Below are 26,655 nucleotides of genomic sequence, written 5' to 3' on the forward strand. Positions count from 1 at the left end.
ACGTTTTATTTTGTAAAGAATGAATGTATTTATACCTGTGTAATGTGTTTAGAAATGGGAGTCAAGACGGCAAAACTCTTTACGTGATTGATGACGCCGTACTGTGCACGCAATATGGACCACAGAACTACAGTTCTGTATGGACGACCCTAGCGTTTACACGATACACTGTACCAACGTCCACCAGTGGCGCGTGTGCAGTACTTAGTATGTGTATGTGGACCGTGTATGTTGTGGTGTGCATGCAAACCATGATGCAAACCTTGTGTGGTGCGGTGTGTGCCTATGGGAGTTTATGAGGGGATGTGATCGTGAGTGACGTGCGTACACTCGACACTGGTCGTCGACGACGACTCATCACACAATACACACACCAAGGTTGTGTGGTTGTATGTGTGTATTGCATGCATATGTGCCAGCTAACTACACTGGGCGATTTCAAGTTCGGTGCTAGTGCTAGTGCTAGTGCTAGCCCCCGAATAACAGCGTTAAATCGAGCTCCAACACCGACGGTCAGATTAACGAGGCGATACCGATCAAAATTATCGATCACCAGCACTAGGTGTTGGAATCACAGCACCGCGAGCTCCGCGGGAATTGCGCGACGAAAAAAGTAATTACGCGTGATTACAGTAAAATATTTAAAGATGTAGACAAAATTGCTTAGTTTTAGAGACATAGTGAGGAAGACAGATTAAAATGCCACAAATTTCATCCACTCCCCAAAATACAACTATCTTAATTTTCTCCCAGGCTCCGATTTATAAAGCCATGTCGAGAGTGTTCGTGTACGTTTAGTGGGCGACCACCGCATTAGCATAGACTTTGCACGTAAAACGTGCATCTATTATGGACGTGAATATGAGTCTCGCACGGCAACGCTAACACCAGCACCGAACTTGAAATGAAGAAAATGTTAATCCCTAGGGGCTAGTGTTAGTCTATGGGGAAAAAGCACGTAAATCGCTAACACAATCGGCGGAGCTCGGTTCAGCAGACGACATTCAACACCGAGCCCAGCACCAGCTACCGGAAACACGTCATAATTTTGAGGTCAACTCCCAACACCGACGTGATTTCAAGTTCGGTTTTAGCGCCGGTGCTAGTGCTGAGATAGCACTAGCACTAGCACTAGCACCGAACTTGAAATCACCCATTGTATGGCAAGCTAGCCCGAACGATACGAAGGCTTGCCACCAAATTCCTTACACTTTTAGTTTAAGAAGCCTTTGCTTGGTCAATGTTGCAGTGAAAGAACATCATCGTGATCATGAAGGATCTTCTCGCCCATTGCAACTAAACTGTGAATGATGAAGTACCATCGCTGAACGCACGTAGAGAAAATATGATCGTAAAACCCCGACAGATAGCGTAAGGAGAATGAGCGACAGCGCGACAGAAACTGGACCGTCTTGTTCGGGTGGATTGCCGTACATGCGGGCTCCTCCACCCGTGATAAACATCATCGCTCCGAGTGACTCGCCGAACACTAACAACAATGTTGAGCCGGGCCCGTCGGGCGAAAACCACAGTCAACACAGCGTTGCTTCTGCCTCAGATATGTTGAGTTCTTGTGTTTTAGGACCAGGGGACAACTTTAAATGCGACTTTTCAAACTGGTCTTCAGAAACCTCCAAAGGGTTCACTCTTGGAGGCGCTGTAGCATCATCAGCCAGGGGTGCAGGGGGTCCAAGTCTTTCAACTCTACAAGTGCAACAGCCATACTTAGACCTTGAATATGCAATTTCACCAAATAACAATGAACTTACAGAGTTTCATGGCAAGATAAAAAAGAGACGATTGCGATGCCGCAGAGGTGCAGTGGTTCTCCAGCGATCACCTGTTGGTAGATACTTTCAAGGTATGCGATGCGTATGAATCCACGTGACGTGTGATGACTGTTTTTTGTATGTGCATGCCATGACCAGGAATGGACCAGACCTTGACACGACCAAGGCAAGGCTAGCTGTGGTTTCATAGACCATAACAATCTATGCATGATTTCATTATTCACAGTTCTAAAAAAAACTCAATTTATTGTATTGTCAAGGTAGTGTATTGTATGAGTGACTTGCAGTGGAAATACAAGTATTTGTAGTGACTACAGTACAATTCAAGTAGACTATGTATCACTATGTAACGTTACTCTAATTCTAAAGCAAAAATGCCAAGGTTTGACCTACTGGCTTGGTACTGTGCCAAAATTTGACCAAATGCAAACATTTTGAGTTTTACATGTAGCCGGCGGTATTTGGACGGTGTTATTGTCGAATCATGGCCGGGCAGCTTGCTTTATTGGCTAGTTGGACTTGGACAGTTGGAGTAGTATTGGTATTGCATTAATTACCTTGCCGGACAGCATGGTATAGGACGCGCACATCTGTGCGTATTAGATATTAAATGACATTCAATACGCGCAGGACTTTGTAGATTTTAATAGCATTACAGAGCATTGTATGGCTGTATGGGCCTAAATCACTAAAAATGTGACACCAAAATGTAAAAAGGCTGAGAAATTCACCTTCTACAATGTAATATTATAGAAGAAGATTTTGATTCATCACAAGATTTCAGCGCATAATTGCTCGAAATGTTCATGTTATACCCCTTTCAGGTAATCGCGGTTCAATTATCCGCATCCAAATAATGCGGATGAAGTAATCAAAATCGCGTTCATATATCCCATGAAGTACGCACTACTTTTACGAGCGCCCCGTTCATATAACGGTGCGAAAGACGGGAGTATTTGTCATGGTTACTGCGCGCGCCTCTATAATGACGTAATGTTTCCAGTGATATATACTCACGTGTATGCACAGCTCTCGCTCAAGCTCAGCAATCAGCGGTTGTGCGGCAAATGGAGTGACCTTTGACCGAACTGTGGATTGTTAGTGCGCATAAGTCGTAAAACGCGTTCATGTATTCTCGATCAACTCCTCATGTAGCCCGACCAGACGCTGTTACGCTATGCGAAAACAGCGTCTGACGAGCGCGGCATGCAGCCTCAAAGTGAGGAACCTCAACACAACTAGCACTACAAAACTTAGGAAAATGTATACTTTTCTCCTTTAAACAGAATACTTTACTCACGTTAAATGCATGTTTCTATTACAGAAGAATAGTTCGCCACACTGGGTCCATGGAGACCACTTGCGATAAGTCCGTGGAACAAATAAATGACACTTTCTGGCGCAATTCCTGACCGTCGGTACGTCGCGACGTACCATGTACAGCGACTGGGCTGTGTATAGTTAGGCCTGGCGTGAAAGATTGTGTACCGTGTGGACATGCTGGATATGATGATCAATTTCGGTAAGTTTCATTGCGTACATTTGAATACTGATAGCATCAGATGTAGAGTAAATATTGAAAAGTATACTCGTTGAGTTTGAGGTGACAAAAATGATGTTAAGTATCAAAATTCAAAGCTATCGTAATACGATTACGTCGCTCTCCTAGTGGTTGGTGGTCGCGCGCGTACAGCCCTGTCGCGACGTACCATGTACAGCGACTGGGCTGTGTATAGTTACTCCTCATGCTGCAATAATGCGGATAATAGCAGCATCAAAATAATGCGCACTTTTTTACTCCTCTACCGTTCATGTAATCAAAATTTTACGACTTAGTGCTCCTATTATCCGCATCCACGTTTACCTGAAAGGGGTATTAGACCTTTTCCCATACAATACAAAATTTGAGCCTCATTTGCCAATTTGAGCCTCATTCGCCAATTTTCTCTTTGTCGTCCGCTCGGTACGAATTTGTTGGGTGAATCGTGATGTCGGTATGAATTGTGATTTTGGTACATGGACAGGATGTGAAAGACGTCGATTATTCCATTGGCAAATTGTGTGCGGTATTGTAATGCGATTTTACCCCGAGCTAAAACACACAAAAAATACATGTACCTTCTTGCAGAAGTCTATTTTCTAAAAATTTGAGTGAATGATGTACATAATTTTGCAAAATTCATTATTCACAGGACTTTGTGAGTAATTAGTGGCTCGTAGTGCCATATTTGGCCGAAATTTCATCTTCTGAGTAAGGAATCCAGCAGAGCCACACACACACACACACACACACCAAAAAAAAAAAAAAAAAAAGGCGTCCGGTGATATGATCCACTCTCCTTTCTATTTTCTGGATCTAATAGATCTTTTGATTGATAATTGACAATAGTTGATGTATTGCCAATTGGGCCAGTTTGGGTTTGTTTCAATTGAATATTTCTCTATACATTGCTGTTACTGTATCAGACTCAGAGGTGCGTAGGTTACCAAGCAAACAACCAATAATACTATTATAGCTGTATTGATACATTTAGATTGAGCTACAATGTAGAACGGGACTTACAAAATAACCAATCACTTAAAAGTGTCAGAGGGTTCTGTATGCCAGCAATGAAGGCTGTTGCCTTTATCCTTGTCTTGTAACATTCAATTTACCCATAACCAAAGTACTTTATGGCAAATGAAATGCTTAAAGGGGTCATATAGTTTTTGTTGAGACCTAATTTCAGGTTTCTAACATTTGGTGAGATAATGAGAAACCTCTTATGAAATATGAAAGAGCATGTAATTCCATGAGTAATTCAATGTTTATTTGATGAAAATTGGTGTTGAAATGGCCGAGATATCCAAAACAGAGCGATTCTAATAAAGTGTGGGACCCACAATTTTTTATGATCGCTTTGTTTTACTTTGTTTTTGGATGTTTCAGTCATTCCAAACCCGATTTTCATCAAATAGACTTTGAATTCGGCTTAGAATGGTATGCTCTGTACTATTTTATAAGTATTTTTAAGTATTTTCTTGGTATCTTGCAAAAAGTTAAAAGCCCAATTCTCATCTCCACCAATACTGTACCATCCCTTTAATATACAAGATTGTAAGTATATAACCATGACTGGGTTTAATTAAAATAAGCTTTAGAAAGGTACTGTACTGTACAATGTATATGGCAATCTTAAAAGTTATTTATGACATTAATTCCAACAACCATAACATTGTTGCTTGTTTTAGAATTTGTCAGTTCCACTATTATCGAGGGGACTATTTATTGTATTTATCAGTGATCAAGTTTTGAAGAAATACTTGAGATGTGGCATGGTGCTAATATTACAATCTCATGTTGGACTGCTTGCCTGCCATCAGACAAATCAAATGAATGGGCATACAGTTTAAATTCGCATACAAATGTAAGTCGATCTTCTCGGGACTGAGCAAAACACATCGACTTAGGCGAGTTTCGACTTGTGCGTAAGTCGAAAAAAATCGACTTACAGTTACACAACGCATACACTACGTATGTGTAATGTACATGTATGTTGTCTACTCTGGAGCCGAGAGCTGGAGCGGTGTGCCCGATATTTGCCCTTCAGCAAGACACTTTATCCACATTGAATATTACCGTTATTCATTTCCAAAATTGAGAGCAAACATCTGACATTTATTCTAGCATCTTGTGGAGCCGATTGTTACCGCTGTTCGTTTCCAAAACTGAAGGCAAACATCCGGCTTTTTTTTTTTTTTTTTGTGGTGGTCTGGCGTGCGTTTTTGGTGATCCCGGTCGCATATTAACCATTCGCGAAATCATGATTCGATTCACGAAAAGACTCCGCTAAGTATATAAGGCATAGATCGCTACACTCGGCAGGGGCGATACGTTGTCCTTTCACCAGGTCTGGGTAACGGAAACCAAAATCTCACGTGAGTTCTTGCGTTACCTATCGTTAATGTCAACGAAACATCGTTGATTTGCGCTTGGGATCGTTGCTCATCGTTACTACAAACGTTAATTTTTCCGATCGTTAGTTTGCGTTAATAACGACTCAGGTGAATCCGCTTGCGTTAATGAAACGTTAATGTTTATTTTGACAGTGATTTATTACACAATAAAATCTTATTCGACTTAGGCACAGTGAATTCAATGGTTTTTCCGTGAAAGTGTTCTTGGAATTTCATCGACTTAGGCGAGTATTCGACTTAAAAAATTTGACTTGTGAGTAAATTAATACACGTAAGTCAATGGGGAAAAATTGGGACTTTTTAAAATCTTTGACTTGCGCGATTATTCGACATATGCGACGTCGACTTAGGCGAGTTTAACTGTATTTGTTCCATAATACAAGTCCTTACCTACACCAGCTGTACACTCAAATGTCTGTACACAGGCAAGTAGGAGTGTGGCACCAGGGTGGCACTGTGTATACATCTCTGAAGTGCAATGCTTCTTGTAAAGCTCTGTGTAAGTTAGCCCAACCAGACGCTGTGTGTAGCACATACAGCGACAGGCCATTGTATAGCTACGTGTAAGTAAGCAATGTCACAGTCATTGTGTGGAGACAATCGAGGTGCTTATAATACTACAAGCTTCTTACTATTTGATTTGTGCTCAAATTATCACAATTTATATACAAATGATGTGGTTCTTGTTTTATTTCTTTTACAGATTAAATCCTTGTTGTGTCTTCCTCATACAGTAGATAAAACAGTCAAGTACGTAAGCCATATATGCACTGTACCTCCTTTGGAATTCCTGTGTGGAGGGCTGCATACATTGTATACCTCATTAATAAATATGAGATGGTAATGAAGTTCCATGTATTATTCTCCTGTATTACAAAAAAATGCAAAAAAGAAAGGAAAAAAGAATCCATTGTTCAGTACTTTAGCCAAAAGATGAGTATGTACATGGCGTAGTTCTTGGAGTGCACTGACATGTCACATTGACTTTGTTATAAAGCAATGACGCATTGATGACTTACATTGTAGGGGTACTTTAGTGTGGGTGCAATACACAATGTATAGAAGAACAAGCAGTATTTTACAAAAAAACAAAAAAACAAAAAAAGATGGTGAGGAATTTTATTTGCTCCGTAAATTCCAACTGAAAATAAAGGAATACATATATGCACATTGTACATGTAGGAGAGCACTTCCAATCTTATAGAGAGCACCGTTACAAATTATATACTAAATTTTGAGCCATAATTTGCGTAATGACCGGCAATTACTACTGTATCTGTCTTTTAATGAGAAAATTTCTCCAAACTCCAACCTGTAATACCCATTTGTAATATTTGATGGCAAAACAAAGTTTTAAGAAGACTCAACCAAAACCAATTAAATGGGAAATCAAATGCATTTATGTACACTCTGTGTTTCCACACAATCATTTAAGGATCAACTACAAAAGAAAGTAACAACATTAAGCGGTCTTGCATTTTTCTTGTAATAACACAGTGTTTCTTTAGGGAGATATTTTTCATTTATAAGATGATTTCCCTGTCTGAGTATTTATTTTCCACACATGTTTCATCATGACACATACTGAATTTTCCCTCAAAATTGAAAGGAAAGCATAGCTCAACTTAGGCATTTTTTTTTTTGTAATTACAGTATCTACAACTTGTATTTGACTAAAATGGTTTTCACAATCTGTATATTTTGTGCACTGAGCACAGGGCTTGAACACAAGTGGCTGTCAGGGTACTTGATAGATGTATATTAAAAATGAGGTAGGATCAGTGTTTTAGTGCATCAGAACATTTCTTCTTTGATAGTTTGTCAATGGTCTGCTTGCATTATGTGCTAAGTCTGGGTTACTGTTGACCCTATTTTCATCCCTAAAGCCTGCTGCGCACTACACACCTTTAGGTTGCACGACTACATAAGCAACTTTGGATCTGAAATAAACTAGCATGTTTATTCTGAGGCTGTTGTTATTTATTTCGGATCCAAAGTCTGTTAGTCATGCAACCGAAAGTCGTATAGTGTGCGTCAGCCTTAAGCAGATGATTTACTAAAACTGAAATCCCATCAAGTCTGCACAGCATTGGTAATAGAACCTAGATCCTGTTTCATATTTTAAAAGCACATTTTTGCTTAAAATTGTGTCTATGATTGAACTACAGGCACTGTTTCTGTATTCACCTTCTTCCTGGGCTTTCATTTTATAATTGATGAAATGGACTTGCACTTGATAATCTTGCAGTGATTTTGAGAGCTGTGTTTTGTTCTTTTTCCTCATCATCATCAACTCCTGATAGCCTAAAATAGTGCTTAATGCTTTGTGGTTGTTTTTGTTTCATTTGCCTTACGTGTAGGGACTATGAATGCTATTGGGCATCAATAAATCTTTGAACCGTTGAGTGAGTACTGTACCTGGTTTACTCTCAAGTAATGTGAACATTTCATGAAAGTTTTTTAAGCCAGAGAAGCCAGAGTAATTGCTTCAATATCAGCCTTCCCAATGGTCTGGACAGTGTATAGATGTTTAAAATAAAAAAGTGGTAGACACTCCACTGTGCAAGAGATGTGGAGGAAATCACCTTAGAAAAAAATATAAATGTATTTTAGTGCAGGTCAAACATACTATAATGAGCAAGTAATATGATTCAAGGGTTCAACACTTTTTTTTTTTGGGGGGGGGGGGGCACTGATATCATTAAATCATTTGTTGGCCCAAAAAGATATGTACTGTAGTGGCCCGAAATTAAAACAAAAGTAACAATTTATTTTGAAACTTAAGTTTCCTGAGTGGACCACCTAAAAAAACCCTAGGCCACAGGGCCACTACTGATGTTAAATCCTGGAGTATGTATTACATTGTTAGAAAATTATAATGTTCATGTACATGAGCATTGTATCTACTTATAGGCCTATGTGATAGTAGATGTACAATTTTGTACAGAGAATGCTAAGTCTGCCTTGTTCTGGACTTTATGTTTCAAAGATAGTGATAAAAGTGTGACCTGTGCATGACCTAGCCACCATCATCATTGGTCATTCTCAAACCAAGCACCAGCTGGTAGTGGGCAAGTGGCTGATTAATGAGCTGGTGTGAATCTCGATGAAGATCCACAATTGAATGTAAATGGTGTCTTCCAGGCATGGCTCACGGGAGGTGCGACAATGTTCCCCGTCATGTGTGTGGTTTTGTGTGGCAAGCAGATCCAGGAAAGACCTGTCTGGAGTGGAAGACACAAGTAATCAAATGCCAGGCGGCTCAGTGAACTGAAGGCCCCTTGCTAGGGTGTCTAATGGGATGAAACAGGTGCCTGACAAGCCGAGTCACTCCTTGGTTTAAAGGTAGTTGCCTAGTAATCAGTTCGCCTGGGCCTCCCAATTCATTACCACAAAATAATTCAGCCCATCGAAAAACAGGATTTGTTCCACTGTCCACATAAAACTGATGTCATGTTTGGCGTGGATATGCAGAGAAGGAGTCTTGAGAAAAGTGTATCTTTGGATTTTCTTTGACTATGTAGGCCTACCTCTTATCAGTCTATTGCTCTAAAACCAATTACAAGTTTATGAGGTAATATTTACTGTAATGGTCTTCTCTTTGCACCCATGCAGTATAGATTTGTTTGTGTGCATTGCAATAATGCAACCTTAAAGTGAACATAAAGCCAGTGCTGTTACCCACACATATCTTTTTTTCCCCCTTTTTTTTTTTTTTTTTTGATGTTAGAAAAGATAACTCAGGTGGTACATATACAGACATTTTGCATTGACTGATAATGCTTTGCTAATTTGATGATGGAAAAATGTATTCATGGAAATTGATTTGTGTAATAATGTTGAGTATTGAGCTTAAAGTAAGCCATGTATAGAAATATGTAATAACGTGAGCCCAAATTTGGCTCGATGAACTTCATATTTTTATGCCACTATTACGTAGCAAGGAACTAGGCAAGACTTACTGGAGAGATTCTTAACCATTCCTTCTTCCTCTTAACTTTTAGTTTGATGGTAATCTCTTGCAGAAGTAATGTAATAATGCAAACATTCAACCTATAACTATGTGATCATATTAAGATATGTGCAAGTTAAATCATTTTGAAAACATTAAAAATATCAATCATTTCAAGAATATTATTGGAAGAGCAGAATTGCAGCAATCATTGTTTTACTAACAAGAAAAATAAGTAAATCAATGAATAGAGTTGGGGAAAATAAGGAAAGAAAAGAAGAACATCCAATTCAGTATGTGGTTACATGCATCCATTTTCCCTTTGTGCTGAGCATGTTTAAGGAGCCTGTTTAACTGCTACTGGATTTTGTCATATTTTGTATCATTTCAGGCAATCAAAGTTATTCCCAATGTACATAGTTAAGCATAAATCATGAAAGTGATGGAGCACTTGTAACAGCATTTAGGGCAACAAACCATCCAAAATGTATATTGACTGCAAATATATTCTAGGGCTTTAAGGAGACCAATGATTGTGCCCTGTGCTTGAACCGCGATTCTTGGAGCAGGAAGAGCGTGTTTTAAAGCCTCACAACGCCGTGTAATTGCACTTCCCTTGCCTGCGTTTTAAGCAGGACTGTGTATTGAATTAGCATTCTGGGGTCTCTTGGTGCAGGCAATGCCAATGACTATTTACATCATCTTTTGGGGGGAATAATTGTCTTGTTTACAGGTGTACTGTTCCAGGAAGAGATGACTGAGAAGGAGAGGAAGATACAAAGAGAGAATGAAGGAAGAGAAAGAGGGGGGAGCAGAGGGAGAGAAATATGAGAGGAAAGAAAACCAATACTTGTCAAATGATATTTGAAGCTATTAGAAATGCTTAGTGCATTTCATGAGGTATGGATTCAGATTGAATCTGTCATCCGTTATCTTGGGCTGATGATGTACGGCGATAAAATCAAGCAGTTGGATAGAAAGAAAAATGCTCTGTTTTCTTCATAATGCCTGAAACTCAGATCAATTTTATGCTTCTAGAATGCAAATAACTTGTACACTTATATTACATGTATGAGCTCTGTTTGATACATTTGATGTAGAAGAATAAAAATGCTTTTAACTGATTTGTACTTGTTGGAGTATTTCATTGTAAGGGAGCTAGAGTTCATACCTGGTGGTTGGTGCTTTTTAGAGCCTGCTTCTGGAGTATTGTTACCTTTGCTGTGATTAATTCACGAAGCTGACTATTTGCTTGCCTGTGTTTTATCGCCAGGGGAAAGAAAGCTGAGACTTGCTGCACAACAAGGGGAATACCATGAAGGTAAGTCTGTTGAACACTTGCCAGAATTTCACTGTGGGAACAATCACACAGAATATAATATAGCCCACACACCCTTGAACATCATGCATGATGTTTGTTGATCAATACTCACATTGTGGCAATCTTTGTATTTTTTTCTTCCCCATGGGGATAGGAGTGGGAGATAAACAATAACATACTTTTTAATGATGTAAAATGTCAATACAGTATTAAAAGGATGATATTTGGTCAAGAAATGTAGTCTCGAAGACGTATACAAAATGAATGATGGAGATTAAAAGAGATAGCTGTAAAGAACATGAGTTTCACATATTTTTACAGATCTAACCAAAGAAAAGAACATTAAATAATTTTTGTGATTATTACATTTGCTAACTTAAATAATTGTAGTATATTTGAATATGTCATTACCATGATATATTTCTATTTCATTTCATATTTATCTTTTATCCTTTTATCCATCTGTCTACCTATCCAGATATTTATCTACCTACCTATCTAGATCTATCTTTCTATATCTCTATCCATCTCTTTATCTCTTTATCTAGCTACTGTTTGTAGTGTATGCATCTATCTATCCATCTATCTATCTATCCTATTTTATCTCTATCCATCTATCTGTTCATCTGTCGACTTTTTTGTCAAGATATTCATTCATTCCTTTATTCCTTACATGTCTACCAGGATTCGCTTGTCAATGATTCTCACCATCCTTCTCTCATCTGCTGATTAGTTTTAAGGTTGCTAGACGAGGGCATCAACCCAAACAGAGGAGACGACCGAGGGAGGACAGCTCTTCACTTTGCAATCACCAAGGGCTTCCGAGATATAGGTATGACAGGGCTGCACACTAACCCATTTTTCCTACTGGACCAACCTGTCTGTCCGACCAGCAGGTACCCAGTTTTTCCATTCTTTACTGGTCCACTCCTGAAAAAGTTACTGGTCTGACAGTGATTTTTACTGGTCAGAGACCGTCGGACCAGTGCCAGTTTGCAGCGTTGGTTATGACAATACTGCTACCAGGGGGTGATGAGTTTGGTCAATGCACAGATCCATGTATGCTCATGTACAGGCAGAGCTCTAGAAATGACCAAGCTTGTCAGTTGCAGTGACGTCTGTCTGGTGTCTACCACACTGTGTGAAGGGTTTAATGGCATTGGTCTTGTTATGCCATATACAGTCAAACCTGTCTATAGCGGCCACCCAAGGGAGACGGAAAAAGTGGCCGTTATAGACAGGTGGCCGCTATAGACAGGTAATCCAACTTTGTGTGCATTGCTTACATGTACATGTATCATCGTTGTATCCTTACATGTACATGTACAGTGTATGTGTGTACGTATGCATACACCGTGTTTCATGCATTTAACCATGCCGGTGTATATGATATTGTTGCACAGTAGCATGTTTATTGTCGTGAAGAATCGTGCATTATTATGACTGAATGAGGGATGAATGCAGCGGTGGCGATCACTGTACGTTGCTCGCACGGCTACCAAACAGAAAAATACGCTGAATTATCGGCTTGGCTACGGCTCCATTGGGTTTTTGGCCGCTATAGACAGGTTAATATCTCCCGCGGGAAACAAAATTTGTGGCCGCTGGCCGCGTTAGAGAGGTGGCCACTATACACAGGGTCTTTAACAGGGCTTTTCTCTCGGGGGGGATTTTGCAGTGGCCGCTATAGACAGGTGGCCGCTATAGACAGGTGGCCGCTAGGGCAGGTTTGACTGTATATGAATAAGTGCTTGGTACTGCAAAATCGGAAAATAGCATTCAACACAGACATACTAAAGCTTTTCGACATGCACTCATCAGAGTAAAATCGCATGAATGAACAGAGAGCCAGAAACGAAACAATATAAAGGAAGCGAAGGAAACCATACGGGCGAAATGGCGAACTGTGATTGGCTGTCAAGATGAACAGTATTGTTCCGCACACTCTTGGTTGTTCATCAAGTGGGAGCAATGGCCGAATTGCCACCATCCTCTGTTCTCTGTTCATTCATGCGATTTTACTCTGATGAGTGCATGTCGAAAAGCTTTAGTATGTCTGTGTTGAATGCTATTTTCCAATTATGCCATATATTTTGCAAGGTCTTTATTTTCTCAAATTTTGTGACTTGAGTGATGAAACTTGTAAATTTAACAACATGCTAAAATATTAACTCTGAACCAGACGTGAATGTGACATGCACGCCTACATTTTCTCCATTCACTTCTGTACCTTACGACTGGGAATTTAGCCACTCATGATATTGTCGGGAAGTCCCAATTCACACACACACACACATACACACAAAATAGCCTTGCTAAACATGGCGTACACAGTAAATTTTTATACCCCCGCATACACGAAGTGTATAAGGGGGTACAAAGTGTATAGGAATCAGCGTGTGGTCGGTAGGACGGTCGGGCGGTCCGTTGCAAATCTCAGCGCTGCCAACATTGGAAACTAGTTGAGAGTGAGACTCCCATAAGCCAATGCCATAATTTAGGAGTCAAAATGAGTGAGATCAATAGAAATGCATGCAAATGAAATAAAGTGAGAAAGGACCAAAATGAGTGAGTCTCACTCTCAATGAGTGAGAGTTGGCAGCCCTGAAATCTTGTGTCGCGAACTCCTACAGTTTTGAAGTAATTTTGATGAAACTTGGGTTACATGATGACATTGAGGTGTAGATGTGCAAGACATGTTTTTTGTGTTTGTCAGAGAAAGCGTTGCCTTGTGGAGTGAAGTACTTCTACAGTATTTGAGCAATTTATTTCAAATTTGGTATGTACGTATAATGATCTATAGGTGTAGTTATGCAAGACACACTTTGTGTTTGTACCCAACAAGGCATTGCCATGGTAACAGTTTATTTTCTTAAAAATCTTGATGTAAACTACTTTCACAATTTTGAAGCAATTGCTCTCAAATTTGGTGTACATAATTACATTCAGATGTAGATCTGCAAGACATGTTTTTTTTTGTGTGTGTTTGTCGGAGAAAGCATTACCATGGTAACCACAATTTCACCGAAACCTTGTGGAGCAAACTACTTTCACAGTGTTTAAGCAATTTATTTCGAATTCATGTAGGGCCTATAATGATCTATAGGTGTATATGCAAGTCACTCTTCGTGTTCGTACCTGACAATGGTAACTGCATACAATGTATTTTCTTCAAATCTTGTGGAGTGAACTACTTCCACAATTGTGAAACAGTATCAGGTACTCACAAGGTACAGTACTACACACATGTATACAGACAGACAGACACACACACATAACTTTTTATCAAACCCAGGTTTAATTCTTTTTCATAGGAATCTAGGCTGCAGGAGCGGGGATATTAATCACCTTTAGTGATACTTCTAGTTTGGAATGTCTTTGTATTAGTTCAAGATAATTAAAAAACATCATTTTGCAGTGCAACATTGTGAACAGATGGAAGATTTTAGTGCATGGTTTAAGGTACAGAAGAGAATGATGGTATGTGAAGATTCCAGTGGTAAAGTTACATATGGCAAGTGTTGTCTCATTGGTGGATGGAGGCTAAATCCACCTGTCTTCATATCAGACCAACTTGCATCTCCTTGTGAGTGTTTTGTTTTAAAATGTTTACTACACTTTGCAAGCGTAATATTTGGGGAACTAAGACTTGTAAGACAATATTGCTAACGACAGAATTCATCATCTACTGTAAACACAGAAATTTTTGTGGCACATGAATTTTCATGTATTTCGCTCTACAATGTACTTCTGGAAAGCACGAATTCTAAAACCTGCAAAAATCCGCGAAAATATCTTCACAGTTTTCTCTGCACATTTTGAATGGGTTGACAATTACGCAGCGTGAATTCAAGAATCTGCGTATATGTCTTTGAGAAGCTCAGCGAAAAAAAGAAGAAAATAATCGCATGAAAATATTGACTTTTACAGTAGAACAGAATGAAACATGAAAGAATTGTCTGTTTTTACTTAGGAGAGAAGTTGGTGATTTCTTTCTTTGGAGACTATGTACACTGTACAGAAGATTTGTCCTATGGGAGGCAGTGGTTAATTAGTATATCAGCAAACTTTGGGATTTGTGAAAATAAAGAACATCTTAGAATATACCACATATTCAGTATTTTTTTTTTTTTTTGTGAAAGAAGCAAAGACTGTGGGACAGTATTCACTGTCTTGTGGCAAACACCACCCCCCCCCCAAAAAAAAAAAAAAAAAGATAGAATGAATCAGCAAAGCTTTGTAATATCACAAAACAAGATTTAAAGAGTACATGTAACTGAGCAGGAGTGAAATGCCCACTGTCGATGCATGCCATAATCCTCATACCACAAATCAAATTAAGTCTTTGATTTTATGATGAAAGACGTGACTTGGCTTCACCCATCAAGCTTCCGTGGAATGTCAACAACATATTTTGTACATTTTTCGAAAGATAAGATACATAACATTCAGATCTTCAAGACATCAGTGGTGTGCTGTTAATGAAGAGCCGGAGACATTGATGAGATAGGTTCCCCTCCCCCTTTGCCCTGAAGAGAAGACGTGTGACGACTTGCTGTCGATGATCCCATACCCTATAGGCAGAGCTGTGACATACTTTGATTGATAGCACTCCCTATGTCACATGTCACATCAGTGGTTTGTGTCACAAATAGTTCCTTCCCAAGGCCTGTATGTTTACGTCACGTTCAATGTCGGGGGGAAAAAAATGAAAGTGCGTCACTATATTTTGCTTGCATGCGCAAGATCAAACTTTGTCATTTTATTTTTCTCAAGGCCACAGCTGCTTCCAATATCGTAAATGACTGCAGAAGATTTAGCTGTAGAGAGTTCTCATCAGTCGTTTAGAAGAACTTTCATAATTCCGATTGTAGTTGTAGAGTTCCCTGTTGGATAGACCTGTGATAAACTGTAATGTGTACACTTAATAATCACTTCAGAAAAAACTCCCCACACACCGCTATGATATCTCCTTAGAAGTGGCACATTATGTTGTGCCTTTTCATTGCTGCTCCATTGTACAATGATAAAGGCCTAAGTGAACTTTCTTTTGCAACTGACTGACAGATTGCCCTATAATCATCTTAATTTACATTGATATGGCAATTTGTCAGTCAGTTGCAATGAAAACAACTCAATGGAAGAATTTCATGTACTTGAATGAATGTTCTAGTTATGTCATTTAAAAAAAGAAAATCGCTGTTTTGTCCTATTATTACAATAAAAGCAAAAGATATTTTTATCTAATTTGCATTACATGATGACCATGAATAGAATTTTTATTATACATGTGGGTGACAGATTAATTATTTTAAATGAAAATAAGCCTTTATCAGTCATAACTCACTCTCCCAAACTTTTGTTTGTTTGAATAATTGACAAATCCCTTCTCTAGCCAAGAGTTATTATCCAGTGTTCAACCAGCTTTTGTGATCTGATCAGAAATTGTTGTTTTGTTGATTTTTTTTTTTCATATCAACCTGATCTGAGATTAGGAATTAAAAAAAAAAGAATTGTTGCTGTTACTGGCATAAAATGATGAGAGTTCCTTTCTGTTCACAGAAAATATCTCAAGCGTATGTAATTCCTTCTTTAGCTTGAAAAAGTTTCTCTTATTCCTCTACACATCACAAAGAATAATCACACTCCTCATTGCTAGGAAACAGCCTCCTGTAGTAACTTCAAGCACACATCAAGGTTCAGTCTCATTCCATCTCAGATACTGTAAAACCAGACATTTTCATGTGCATGAAACTTTAATTTGCAAATTTTGTGAGGAGCCAAAATTCGCGATAAATGCAACAAAAAAAAAAAGTTTTTCTCCATACATAATGCACTGAATTGTTAGTCGCCAATTTGAGAAAGTTTCATGCCACAAAAAAAGGTCGTTGGCTCCAATTTCCAAAAGATTAATGCCGAGGTGATGTCTTGCTGTACAGTATTTTGTGCTCTCAATAACTTTCCACAGCTTTGACTTAAGACCACAAAACTCACACCGAAGGTACATCACCTAAAGATGCTAGTCAAGTTTGAATATTGGTAAAGTCAGACAATGTCAAAGGTTAATGAACTTACACCCCCCCCCCCCAAGATCTTGGCCACTGACCGTGTGATCACGAGGCAAATTGTCACACGTGTCACCTACACCTACATGTAAAGCTGAATAGGTAATTATTGCACAATTATTCAAATTTATATTCAATAAATAAATCATGCTAATTTGTCCATGAAATTAAAGAAATTGGCTGTAAATCTGTAAATAATAGTCAGAAACTGCTAATTTTTGGTCTAGGTACTCTTTGGGATTCTTATTGAATGTAAATAAAAAAATGGCAGTATCAAAAAATGTTTCTTGTATTTGTTTAAATTTCTTATGTTTTTCATTGTTTTTGAGTTTTTGTTTTTTATCATTTTTACGATGGAAATCATCGGCTGCACTATTTCAATCATAAACAACATGAAATTAATTGATTTTAATTGTTAAAAGTAAAAATAATGATACATTTATGAATTTTGGCTCGAAACAAAATTTGCATTGGATTTGTACATGAAATCATTTTTTTTTAGCAAATCGCAAATTTGGTCACAAAAGTTGCGCGAGACTTAAAAGAAAAAAGTCAAGAAATGCCGTGGCACAAGATTTTTATGTTACAGATTTATCATGAAAAATGTTGGGGGGGGGGGGGCCTCAATCAGCCCCACATCTTTTTAGGGTTAATACGACACTATTCCTACTGATTTACATCAGTTTAATAGAACAAAAGAGCTTTGCATTGAGTGGGAGTGGGAAAAGTCAAATGTTAGTTGCATATGTCATGAAATTTATGGCCCTTAGTTAGCACTTCCTTTACTACCAGACACTTAAATGTGTTATGGTTCTGACTTGGAGCTTAGCGCAAACACACCATGCTGCAGGAACAAACATATTACGTGAGACGTAACTATGTCCTTGGTGGCGATGCTTTAGTTTAGTCATGACCTCTCTGGTATTTACTTCTTGCTGGAAAAAAAATGGGTTAGTGAAAATAGAAAAGGAGAGGAAGGGAGATGGTGAGGGAGGAATTTTTAGAGTATATGTTGTAGAGTTCAGTGTACTGTCACTGGCCAAGAATGATGTGTGTAGGGCATCTGAATGTTCGCGTGCATTTTAATTTCACAAATTTTGTGAGAGCCAAGATTCGCAAAATTCAAATGCATGTGAAAGTTCTTGTCTACACTATACACATTGAATGTTAGAGGCAACTCGCGAAAATTTCATGCTGCGAAAAAGGCCGTCGGCTCCAATTCGCAAAAATTTCATGCCGCAAAAATATTGTGTTTTACAGTACTCTGCTCAATAATGTAGTGTCATTGTGTTGTAGTGTTATTGATGATTTAAAATTTTCTCCAGTGTTTATTCGCAAAAATTGTCTGCATTGTCTGCCTCTTTCCCTAAGACTTGCAAAATGCCCTCTGCTCTGTAATAAGCTACTCAGGAACTGATATGAATTGCAACCAAAGAAACTGACATTAAATGATAGGTAGATTATGACTAGACCTCTGTCCATGAAAATTCTTGGTATGAATAAAAACTTTGCTTCTTGCCTGCCCTGCGCCCCATGAATATGAGCTGTATTGTCAAACACTAATCTGTGGCATAATGACTGCAAATCAATGTAATGTGTAGGCTGAAGAAGAATAGCAGAAGAAAATATTCACAATGGGAAGTAATGAAACTCAAACATCAGGTAATGATAATTGAACAGAACAGAGAAGCCATCAAAAGAGGAGCATATGGAGGGTTGCTATGGTTACTAAGGTTGCTAGGGTGGCTAGAAGGATGCAGTGAATAGATGGGTAAGGAGTAAAAAGATTAAAGTGGGTGTGAGAAGGATGTTCAAAGCCATGAAAATGGATCATGTAAAGTTCAGTCTCCTCATTGGTTAATCGTGTATTCAGCTGGTTTCCATGGCGATGTTTATTTAAGCACCAGACGACAGGAAAATGTACACTGTTGCCAAGCTGAAGAAGTTGGTTGATTCTGGCCACTCAATGTACAAATCTAGTCCTGCAGTGTTTTATCTTGTTCTGGCATTGATCTCACCTGACTGTGTACTCTCATTAGAGGAAGGAAGAAAATGAGCTGAGAATCACCTAGTAGTCTGCAATCAGGACTTCTTTATGATATCTTTATTTCAGCTGCTAAACCTGAATGCGTCAAGTTGAGTGATGGTGCGATTCCAAGAACCAAGACAAAAAGAGTCTAGACGGATTGCTCTAAGCTAATAACTTTCCCATAGAATATTGATGGAGCATACTTGTGAATTACAAAAGCGTGAACTTTTGAACTCTGCCAACATCTGAGAGCGATCGGTCTGGACTCTTTTTCTTCCCGTTCTTGGGATCGCGCCATCAAACAACTTGACGCGAGTTGGTTTAGCAGCTCCAATAAAGATATCGTAAAAAGATTCTAAAACCTAGACTATGACTCACCAAACTTCATGCCAAGATTCTACACATGGCTGCCATTTTCTTCTCACATCTATTGTGGATGTGTGTGTGTGTGTGTGTGTGTGTGTGTTTGGCGGGATCTGATGCTAGTTATTTTTCTGTACATGACTTTGTTCATGTACTGCCCTATGAAAAGGCGAGAGAGAGAGAGAGATGGCTTTGCGGCCTCACAATTCCCCCATTGTGATAAAAATACTTTTGGTTTTATTGTTTAACAGTCATTGTTGCTCTTCTTTGTAGTTGCTTACAACTTTAGATACTATTATTGTATAACAAGAAATTTTTGTGTGCATGAAATTTTGCAGAAGCTAAGAATCTTGAAAGTAATATGCAGGCAAAAGGTTTTGTCTGAGTAGACACAAAGCATTATGTGAATGCCAGTGACAATTTGCAAAAGTTTCATGCCACGCAAAAGGCTGTCAGCTCCAGTTTGCAAAGGTTTCATGCCGCAAATGTTTGTGGTTTTATGTTAGTTACCCCTTGCTCGTTCCTGAAATATGGGTAAATATGATCTACAGCCATATTCCATGAGGCAGAAGGCCAAATGTAATATGCTGTTATTTTTGCGCACAGATATTTTCGCAGATGAGGAAGTCATATACATTTTCACGAGATGTTGTTTTCGCAAATTGACGCTGATGCTAGCGTAAATGCACTATCACCCAAGCATGCCGAGACATTTTCGCGTGTTGTAAAATTTATGATGCGACTGTGTTTCGCGAAATTCATGAAAATTAAACCCTTGCAGAAATAACAGCTTATACAGTATATGGTACCACAAATGCAGCTGACATGCATACATGTACATGTGCATATGTCAATAGCAATGTACAACATGAAATACAAGACCTCATTCACAAAATACACAAAATATTCAGTGGTTGATTGACCATTTTGGCATTACAGAATTCATGATCACCATATATTGTAATATTCCTTTTAATTCAAAGTAAGAATGTGAAGTTTCTTGATGATATGTGGCTAGTTTGTTGGAAGACTTGGTAGGCAATATGACATGGTCTCATGTAGTTATGGCCATGAACAGTATTACTATTTTATATGAATATGTGTGACTAAAATTCATTATGGTTTTGTCTTTGTGTGCAAATCAAACCCACGTATCCGTGGGTTTGATTTTGCTCTGCCTTGTTCAGTTGACATTAAAATTGAGTGGGTTGAGTGGGTTGAGTGGGTTGAGTATGCACATCATGTCAACATTTTGTATCCAATGGAGAGAAGGAAGGTAGCCCAAAGGTCTTCTACCATTATGTCTGTAGTATACAGTAGTTTTGCAGCTATTGTTTCTGTCTCTGGTAAGAATTATATGTTGGCTAATCAACAGTCTTATTTCTTTACATATTTCTGTCAGCGTGCAAGTGTGCATCATCCAATTTTTTGACTTGTAGAAAGAGCCGGGGGAAGTTATAATGTCACATAGTAACATTCGTTTTTATATCTTTATGATAAATAATGATAATACAGGGTACACTCTGTACTTATACTGTAATGTGCCAATTCCATATGATGAATGTGCTCAAGGTAAAGTGGGAAAGAATGAATGATGAAATACAAAATTCATCTCGAGCACATAATGTGGAAGTAAGTAAAAAGACTGGAACAATAAAGATGGAAAAAAAAAGAAATTACTCTACCTATATATTGTAGATCTACTAAAAAGCAGTTTTAAACAAATCTTGTGTGTATGCTTTGCTAAATACTGTTCACCCATGCATAAAAAGTTCATGTTTATTTATAATTTCTTTGAGTCAAATCAAGGAGACAGGTATGAACACAGTAATGTTGTTCCCATGGTAACATTCTCTTTTTATGTCATGTGTCTTGTGTCTTGATGTGATTCTTCTTGCCACTTTACAATTTGTCACTTTAACCCAACAAACGAAGAGAATATGTGCTAGATTAAAGCAGGCTGTCCGCTGCTGTGAAAGTATGAAATCTATTTCAGTTGTCAACTCCAGTTATGCATGTCTGACATCAAGACACGACAGGAGGAAATGAGCGTGACAAGAACATTTAGTAGCAAAATCAAGTCCATCTTATGTTTGAAAGTATTCAGGGAAAAAAAACTATGTTCGCTGCTGAGCTATATCATTCACTGTCAATGATAAATTCAGTGTCGGGGGGATCTTTGTTTTCGGTGTTTTTCTCCTCTTTCAGCGCTATTCTTAGGAACTGATTATTCTTTTCCTGAGCTTGCCTTGCTCTTAACTGTTCTGTCAGGATAACTTTCCGTCATCAACTTTGATTTTAACTGCAGAATTAGAACATTTATTTTGCTTCAACATTCTTCATGTGTCATTCGTATTCGTGATTCATGTTCATCTATGACTACACATCAAATGCCAATAACTACCACAAAACGTATTGATTCGTAACTGTGATTTATTTGTCTACTTAATTTTTGTCTGTTCATAATAGAAATTGATAATTTGCCATCAATCAAAATACATTCACTCATTCATCAAATCAATCATTCATTCATCCATCCATTCATCATTCATTCATCCATTCATTCATCCATCCATTCATTCATTCATTCATTCATTCATTCATCCATCCATCCATCCATTCATTCATTCATCCATTCATTCATTCATCCATTCATTCATTCATTCATTCATTCATCCATTCATTCATTCATCCATCCATTCATTCATTCATTCATTCATCCATTCATTCATTCATTCATTCATTCATTCATCCATTTATTCATTCATTCATTCATTCATTCATTCATCCATCCATCCATCCATCCATCCATTCATTCATTCATTCATCCATCCATTCATCCATCCATCCATCCATCCATTCATTCATTCATCCATTCATTCATCCATCCATCCATTCATTCATTCATTCATCCATTCATTCATTCATCCATTCATTCATTCATTCATCCATCCATTCATTCAGTCATTCATCCATCTATTCTTTCATTCATTCATTCAGTCAGTCAGTCTTTCCTTTTTTCATTCATCTGTAAATTATTCTTTCAATCAATCACTCATTGTATAGATCAGTCAGTCAGGCAGTCAGTCAATCAATTAATCAAATGATCAGCCAACCAGTCAAGCAATCACTACAATGTAAGTCAGTCATTCAGCTAACCATGTCATCATTCATTCAGCTATCCATGTAATCATTCATTCATGATTGTTTGTGTATTCCTGCAGTGCAATTACTCCTGGACCGAGGGGCTGATGTGAACCAGAAAGACGGTATTGGCAATACACCGTTACACTTAGGTGAGTCCTCTAACAGGGATAGGGAAAGCAGGTACGTTATTATCATACAATTTGTAGCTCCTCAGAGCCTGGAGTCATATGATATGTTAAGCGTAGTCTTTTCCAATATGTACATTGTAGGTCATACTTTGTAAGAAAAGAACCTTCATTGTGACTTATTTTGTTTCTGTTGGTTTTTTTCTTTTCAGTTCAGTGCTTTAAATAAACTGTGTCATTTCATCTTATGCTGTGTAGTATCGTAGCAATATAATTTTGCCGAGTCAAAAAATAAGGGCTTGCAAAGACAAAAGTTGGCAATTACATATGCACATGTATCCTATTTGAGGGGTGGAAATATTTTTCCTCGGTGGCATTCTTCATCAGAGCTCCTTTTCTCGTTTTACATTCCTGCCCACATTAATCTTGGCTCACCCATTATCTTTTTTTCTTTCTTTTTACCAAGAAAGCATATTTTATAAATATGGACACAAAGATAATACGTTCACAGACATCATGTTTAATTATTGCATGTCATGGTCATGTCGTATGCCAACCACATTTAAGACATCAAAAGACTGTGTTATGTTGTAGGTGTGTAAAACTTAAATGTGTGGCTCCATTCAAGTGTAATTTTAGTGAAAATGTTATGTTGACATTCATTCCTGCATTTTTGTCCATCTCCGAACAGCTGCAATAGGGAGTCACATCTCCATGGTAACGACCCTCCTCCAAGCTGGTGCCAATGTGCAGGTCCTGGACAGGGGAGGCCACACCCCCTTCCACCTGGCTCTGAGTCGGCTCCAACATCTACGCACTAATCCCTCCCTGGAAGGGATCCAGTTTAGACAAGAGATACTCCAGGTAGGCCTTAGTCCCACACATTCATTTTTCATGTGTTCTGTTTTCCTGCTGTCTATGATTATATGATTTTAAAAGGTACTCGGGCAGTGTATGCAAGTCATCTGTTGTCTGATTAATCCTAAGAACTGGCAAATCATGTTGCCTTGTTTGTAGATTTACAGGGAGAATGGAGAACAGAAAAGTTGTATTATAATTGGCAAACATAATTCCAGAACAAGCAGATACTATCTTGATGTTATTTGCTGTGTTTGTCTTTGTACGTTGTACACAATGTATATCAAAGTATTATATCTAGCATGTATATATTGAGCAGCATTGCTGCTATTGACTACGGTACTACCAAGATTCACAAATCATGTTATGCTGTTCTGTACTGCACCAGTGCAACATGCAGAATTACCAAGGAGGTACTAGTACCTCCTTGGAATTACACTGCGGAGTTACGTTATGTACAGCAGAACTGGCCAAGTTTAAAGGAACAAAACACTAATCTCAAGTGTTCATCAAAGTACAGGCAACTCCAATTGTAACAAAGTCCTTGGGACTGACACTTTTCTCTCATTATATCAAAATTTCTTTATTCCTGAACAAATAAAGTATATAATTCATTTTTGGACTTATATTCTTACTTTGTGGCTTATATTCTTACTTATATTCTTACTTCTTGTTATATTCTTACTTTCTTACTTTGGACTTATATTCTTACTTTGTTGCCCCCCCCCCCCCCCAACGGGAGCGCACTGTAATATGATTTGCTGCCTTCAGTAGTGATCACACTGTATTACACCTTACAGTAGGTCTTGCATACAATACTGTTGTATACACATCATTGCAAGCCATGTAAGCACAGCTAGGTGCGTGTTTTTGCGTGTCTCTGTATGTACGTGTGCCCAAATTGTGTAAATGATCTCACAACAAGAATGCTACACTCTTACTGCTAGACATGTTTTTGCATGCATTGTATCAACCATGTGCAGCTTATGTTGTGGTGAATTCCTTAATTAAGTTAATTAGCCAAGACCGCTAGCAAGTGCCTTTGGCTCACAAACACTATTCATGGCTAGATTGCCTGTTGCCAAAGCTAACACTATTTGGAAGAAGGGAACCGAGTTAAGTGTGGGGTGTGTTTCTTTGTGATTGCACCAATGCGGGGATGTTGGTCCTTTAACTGGGCAGGTTGGAGTGGTAATCAAATTACATGGAGAAATGCCAGCAGTCTATTACTGATCTATCTCTGGATGGTTTTTATCAAAGCAGGTTAAGTTAAAATAATTTGATTAGAGATGAAATACCACACTGTCTATTCAGATATGAAATAAAACTGACTTTAATGGTGTTTTACCTATTTAGTAGAAGAGCAAATTGAATAATTGGGTGACTGTATATTGCAGAAAAATTCAAAGTGAATATATTATTGCTGAAAGATTCAAAGTGGAAGAAAATTACTTTTTTAAATAACATTTTTTGTTGACATAATGAGAAATCTCTTATGAAATGTGAAAGAGTGTGTAATTCCAAGAGGAATTCAAAGTTTATGCCATGAAAATTGGTTTTGAAATGGCGGAGATATCCAAAACAGAGCGATCCTGATAAAAGATGGGACCCACCTTTTATTATGATCGCTTTGTTTTACTTTGATTTTGGATGTTTCAGCCATTCTAAAACCGATTTTTATCAAATAAACTTTGAATTCCACTTTGAATATCATACTCTGCACTATTTCATAAGTGGTTTCTTGGTATCTCGCAAAAAGTTGAAAGCCCAATTCTCATCTCCACCAATATTATACCATGCCTTGCTCAGGGAAGTTGATACTTCAGGTAATGAAGATTTCCCATGCAGTATTAAGTGAAATGTAATACGCTACTGTCTTTCATTTATTGAACTTGGATTGCTATGATTGACTTTGGTCCACCGTAGATCATGGGGATGCTAAGGGTGTACGTGTCTTGTCGGGGTCAGCAGGAGAATGCCATGCAGCTGGAACAGATGTCAGCCAAGCTGAAGGAGACGGAGAGAAAAGAGGAGGTGGGTACCATGGCAACCATGTCATGATTTGGTTCTTATCTCAACAGCATCCCTTTGACTGGCCCCCGTCCTCCATCAGTGTGGAAAATTAGGGGAAATGGTCCTTGTAGGAGATTAAACTGCCCTCTTCACGGAGTATGAAACAGTGCAGACACTTGAATAAATAGGATTGGATATTTCTGTTCATTGTTGGTGTACAAATGTCAGAAGCTAAAAATGTGTGGGCCATGAAATGAAATGATGGTTTGTTTCATGATTTCACAGGATGAATATTTCCTTCTGGTCTTACTTGGGGTATATAAAAGATTAAATTTCAGACACAGATTGAGTGAATCATCTTACAAGATCAGGCTTTTTTTCTTTTAGTCTGTGTGCAAAGCAAATGTTGAGCCTTACACAAATTATATTTAAGCCACATAATCTAGAGGACTACTTGGCGCTTCCATGCTTAATGATGTACTGCCATACAAATGGTCACATCTTTCCTATCTCTCCAGGAGATCTCATTGCTATGGTTTGTTGTTGTTGTTGTTTTTTGTCTCTCTATGTAATCACAACATCACCACCTCGACTTGCCCCAGTCTTATTTGGTTCATCCTCATTTTTCTTCATTTTCTCTTTAATTTCCATCAGTATTTTCATGCCATTTTTTTTCTCTATCGTTTTCTTACGTACATACATCAGGTTGACCTCCTCCAAGACATGTTAGAAGGCTTCACCAAGATGAACCTCACCAAGCAATGAGTGTCCACCAGCTGTGGTGCAACAAGAAAATGGACAAATCCCCAGGGTATTCAAGAGGTTGAAATGACGTATTCACCCTCCTCTAAGTATGACAGCCGCTGCTTAAGTTGGACAAGATGCTGCGACATTTACGTATGACTCGCATATGTCAAACTCGGTGCTGAAATGCCAAGGGGTATCTTTCTAGTATCTGCTTGCCTGCGTATGAATGTCTCCCAGAATTGGTTACTTAAGAAGAAACATGTAAAACTCTCATTGTCAGAGTATGTG

The 26,655-nt window shown here is 38.3% G+C and overlaps 1 protein-coding gene across 1 annotated transcript; it reads left to right on the forward strand.

The window, feature by feature from the left end:
- The first annotated feature begins 1,262 nt into the window (after positions 1-1,262).
- LOC140231693 (ankyrin repeat domain-containing protein 54-like) lies at positions 1,263-26,385 on the forward strand. Its single transcript, XM_072311847.1, has 7 exons — positions 1,263-1,861; positions 10,973-11,020; positions 11,754-11,852; positions 22,702-22,773; positions 23,441-23,613; positions 25,534-25,641; positions 26,326-26,385. The coding sequence occupies exons 1-7, from the start codon at positions 1,381-1,383 to the stop codon at positions 26,383-26,385; spliced, it is 1,041 nt and encodes a 346-aa protein (XP_072167948.1). The 5' UTR covers positions 1,263-1,380.
- The last annotated feature ends 270 nt before the right edge of the window (positions 26,386-26,655 follow it).

The sequence above is a fragment of the Diadema setosum genome, chromosome 8, assembly GCF_964275005.1.
Source record: "Diadema setosum chromosome 8, eeDiaSeto1, whole genome shotgun sequence".
NCBI lineage: Eukaryota > Metazoa > Echinodermata > Echinoidea > Diadematoida > Diadematidae > Diadema > Diadema setosum.

What these genes read in the sequence shown, in the direction of transcription:
- LOC140231693 (XM_072311847.1), top strand. Translation starts at nt 1,381, where the DNA reads ATGAGCGACAGCGCGACAGAAACTGGACCGTCTTGTTCGGGTGGATTG. An exon ending in CAAGGGCTTCCGAGATATAG is followed by an intron (nt 11,853 to 22,701) that starts GTATGACAGGGC and finishes GTATTCCTGCAG; the next exon opens with TGCAATTACTCCTGGACCGA. An exon ending in CAATACACCGTTACACTTAG is followed by an intron (nt 22,774 to 23,440) that starts GTGAGTCCTCTA and finishes ATCTCCGAACAG; the next exon opens with CTGCAATAGGGAGTCACATC.